General features: G+C 34.9%; 1 protein-coding gene across 1 annotated transcript; it reads left to right on the forward strand.

The window, feature by feature from the left end:
* The first annotated feature begins 1,403 nt into the window (after positions 1-1,403).
* On the forward strand, positions 1,404-3,477 carry LOC126691201 (uncharacterized). The gene is made up of 3 exons (XM_050386261.1): positions 1,404-2,098; positions 2,977-3,137; positions 3,284-3,477. Exons 1-3 carry the CDS (start codon positions 1,404-1,406, stop codon positions 3,475-3,477), a joined length of 1,050 nt encoding a protein of 349 aa, XP_050242218.1.
* Positions 3,478-4,685: the final 1,208 nt, after the last annotated feature.

A 4,685-nucleotide genomic window follows, 5' to 3' on the forward strand; every position in this document is an offset into this window, starting at 1 on the left:
TAGGTAGGGGAAATAGAAGTGGTCCTAGTAGTTTGCCACCAAGATCCAATCTTGGCAAGAGAAAGGTTGGTGACATTGGTGATTACTTTGCTCCTAGAATAACACCGGAAGCTCAACCTTCTATTAAAACTGTGCTTGCTAGCAAAGATGATAGGCCAAGAATGTATTGACCCCTTGTGATGAATTAACCAATTAATTAGCCAAGTTAATTAATTAATCTGATTAACATGCAATACGCGTGATAGCACAAACAAATCGCCAAATAAATTAATATGCAGCGGAAAATAAAGTTAACATGGTGATTTGTTTACAAATAGGGAAAACCTCCAAGACAAAAACCCCCACCGGTTGAATTTAAGGTCACCATTCTCGAGAATCCACTATTATCACAACAAGCGGTTACAAGTAAAGGAATCCCAGTACCTTATACCAACCTACAGTTTAACCCTTACCCCAATACCCAATTGGACTTGTTCTGTAGTGACAATCTCTTCTTTTCAATGCACGGCTCCCAATACGTGACTAACCAATCAATGCACGGATCCAAGTACATGACTAACCACCAACTTGGAAAAGATGTTGGCTGCAAAGTTCTTTAGCTCATCAACACGATGAAGATCACGAAGCTCCTTGGTTACAAAACCCTACGGGGTACAAATGCAGCAGCTTCTTCAAGAGAAAGATGAACTATGGCAAATTGTCTCCAGTCACAATATGCTTGTGAAAAACCTGTGCATCAAGTTGCATTCACTTGCATCATCTATGACGGCTCTTAAAATAATCATTATATATGTTTAGAGTTGTGAGAAAAGAAAGCCTAAACATGTATACACGGATATGTGTGAAATCAGATTTGAAAAACTGATTTTCATAAATCTCGATAGATAGGTTATCTATCGAGCATCGAGCTAAAGGTCCCTTTTAAAACTCAATAAATGTTATCTGTTGAGTTAGCTGCCGAGTTTTAAAATCTAGCACTTCTTCACTTGTTTCTTGGACAGATTTTCATGGTTTTAACACTTGGACTTGAACTCTTGTTCCTTGAAGTATTAAACACATCCTATATGTACCCAATTACAAGTAAAGTGTGTTTTGTCATAGGATTAGTCAATTCTAAATGACATATGTTCCTAACATGATTCACATATGTCCTAACAAAAGAAAAGAAGAGGAGGGTTGATATATCTGTATCAAGATGGATGTATGATGCTTGCATTCTAATTAATGTTGTGAATTCCAGTTATTATCAAGTTATGCTAAATGTTGTAGCTTCTTATGGTCCTGGATATAGAGTCCCAAATTATCGTGCCCTTCGAGTGCCTTTGCTGAGAGAAGCAAAAAGAGAAGTCCAATTGATTGTTGATTCTCATCGTTCATATTAGGGTGACACTGGTTGTACAATAATGGTTGATGGGTGGACTGATACTAGGCATAGAACATTGATTAATTTCCTTGTCTATTGTCCTAAAGGAATTATTTTTATATGTTTTGTTGATGCTTCTAACTTGGTTAAGGATGCTATTACTTTGAGTAACTTGTTTGATGAATTTGTTAATTGGGTTGGTCCTGCAAATATAGTACATTTGGTTACTAACATTGCTGCAAATTTTGTAGCTGTTGGAAGAATTTTGTGTGGAAAATATAGGAACATTAGTTGGTCATCTTGTGCAGTACATTGCTTAAACCTAATTTTAAAGGATATTGGGAAGATGGATCATGTAGATAAACTTGCAAAACGTGCATCCAAGACCACAGTGTTCATCTATAACCATGTGGCTTTGCAAGCTTGGTTAAGAACTAGAAAAAATTGGACGGAAATTGTGCGTCCAGGGCCAACTAGGTTTTCTACTACTTTCATTGCCATAGGGAGCCTTAAGGAACATAAGCATGACTTACAAGCATTGGTGACTAGCAAATTTTATGTTGAATCAAGATATGCAAAAGATAAGAAAGCAAAGGCAATGTTGAAAATCATTCTTGACAATCAATTTTGGAATGATTGTCCTGTAATTGTGCATATTGTGTCACCATTGATTCATTTATTATGCATTGTTGATTCTGATGAAAAACCAACTATGGGTTTTGTATATGATGGCAAGTATAGAGCAATTGATGGAATCAAAAAAAAATTCAAGGGCAAGAAGAGATTATGGGAGCCTTATGTTAATATTATCAAGGATCGTTAGGATACTCAATTCTATAAAGATATTCATGCTGCTGCTTATTGGTTGAATCCTGCATTCCAATATGACCCATCCACTCTTAATAAGAGGCTAGAGACACAATTTGTTGTGATAGATGTTATTGAATCAAAAGTTTCAGTTGGTTGAATGAAGTTGGTGGAGGAATTAAAGCTATTTCAATAGCGTGAACAAACTTTTGGAACCCAACTTGCTCAAGAATCAGCCAAGACATCTCAGTCGAGTAAGATATTGTTTACTTTAGCTAATAATAAAATGAAAATATGTTTTAAAGATCATAGCTCTTTTTTATTTTTTTGGGATAAGTATAGCTATTTTTATTGATTTATTGTATCTTTATTTTGTGTTGTATATGGAACTTAGATGAGTGGTGGAAGTTGTTTGGATCTTGTGCTCCAACCTTACAAAAGTTTGCAATTCGGATCCTTAGCCAAATAGCTGCCTCTTCGGGATGTGAGTGGAATTGGAGTGGTTTAGAACAAATACATACCAAAAGAAGAAATAGATTGGAGCATCAACAACTTAATGATCTCGTGTATGTTCATTATAACTGCCGATTGAAAGAAAGGTATATATTATATAATCTCTTTGTTTCAATCCTTTTCTTTTAATCTCACTGTGCACTGAATCTAAAAATGAATAATGGGCTTTTGTTATTCCATTGATTTTACAGTGATTCACTAATTTGGTCAAGTGGGTTCTTTGTGATTGTGAAATATAAGTGATTTGGTTACTAATTATTCATTATGTTCATCTTATGATATTGAGTCAAAAGGAAGAAGTTCAATTTTGATCCTATTGATTATGCAAGTATTGATAAAACTGAATTTTGGGTAGTGGAAGATGAGGAACCTCCATATCTTAATCATGAGGAGATAGAGAATGCATTATATAAAGAGGCAGCTTATCCAATCGAAGAAGAGTCTTCTAGCCAATGTACAAGAAGGTTAGCTTATAACAATTATTTGCCTAGTTACATATTTTAATTAGACTATTTATGATTTATGAGAAATGATTATTAGAATCTTTATTTCATTTATTGTTCTTTGGTTTTGGAATTTGTATGGATATGGACAATGAAGTGATTAAGGATGATGATGACATCAATTTGGAATCATTTGGTGATGAACTTGATGCTCCTCCTGGATTTAGAGATAAAAATCATCCTATTCAAGTTGAAGATGAAGATGAGGATGAGGATGATGATAATGATGCTAATGGTGGAGTATTTGGTTCACATGATGATATTGATTTCAATTTTCTTCATGACAAATGAGGCTTGTGTTATCAAATGAACCTTAAAACTAGTAGTTGTTTGTTTGAAACTTTTTTGTTATTTGAATGTGATGAACTTATTTATTTAGTTCTCTATTTGCTATTTGGATGTAATGAACTTATTTATTTAGTTCTCCACTGTTTGGATGTAATGAACTTATTTGCTATTTGCCATTTGGATGTAAATGTAATGACTAATGACCTTATTTATTTGGTTTTGTTGAAAGTTTATTATGTTAAGGATGATTGTTTTGTAATGTTATTATATTAAATTCTTTAAAAAGATGTTATATACTTATATGTTCTTTAAGGAAACATATTTATTACGATTGGTTTGTTAGTTTTAGTATATTAAAAAATTATAAATTATTTATGACGTCATCGGTTCGACCATCGATCGGACCTTAATCCGACCAGAAAACCGGTAATTAGTTCCTTTTCCGGTTCTTTCACCATACCAATTTTTAAAACCATGGTTTATTACCCCAAATGGCTCACCAATGTTGTAATGGTAAAACAGTCCAACAGAAAGTGAAGAATGTGTGTGGACTTCATAGACTTAAATAATGCATGCCCCAAAGATAGTTTTCCCCTTCCCAGAATTGACTAGCTCGTTGATTCAACAGTTGGCCATGAACTACTAACCTTCATGGATGCTTTTTCAAGTTATAACCAGATCCTCATGAAGGAGGAAGACCATGAGAAAACTGCATTTGTGACTAGCCAGGGCCTATATTATTACAAAGTCATGCCATTTGGACTAAAAAAAGCAGGTACCACGTACCAGAGACTGGTAAACCAAATGTTCAACAAGCAGATAGGCAGGAATATGGAGGTCTATATGGACAACATGCTCATAAAAATTAAGGAAGCAAAAACCCACCTTAAAGACCTCCAAGAGATGTTCGATACTTTGAGAAGGTATAGAATGAAGCTCAACCCTGCGAAGTGTGTTTTTGGAGTCTCGTAGGAAAAATTCCTCGATTTCATGGTGTCTTAGTGAGGAATTGAAGCAAATCAAGAGAAGGTCAAAGCCATACTTGACATGACTTCTCCTAGGACAATTAAGGAGGTGCAAAAGCTGACAGGACGAATCGCAGCATTGAACAAGTTTGTCTCCAAGGCCATTGATAAGTGCCTCCCCTTCTTTAAAACTCTTAAGCAGGCCTTCCAATGGACAGACAAGTGTGAAGGAACCTTCTAGAACCT

This window comes from Quercus robur, chromosome 7, assembly GCF_932294415.1.
Source record: "Quercus robur chromosome 7, dhQueRobu3.1, whole genome shotgun sequence".
Lineage (NCBI taxonomy): Eukaryota > Viridiplantae > Streptophyta > Magnoliopsida > Fagales > Fagaceae > Quercus > Quercus robur.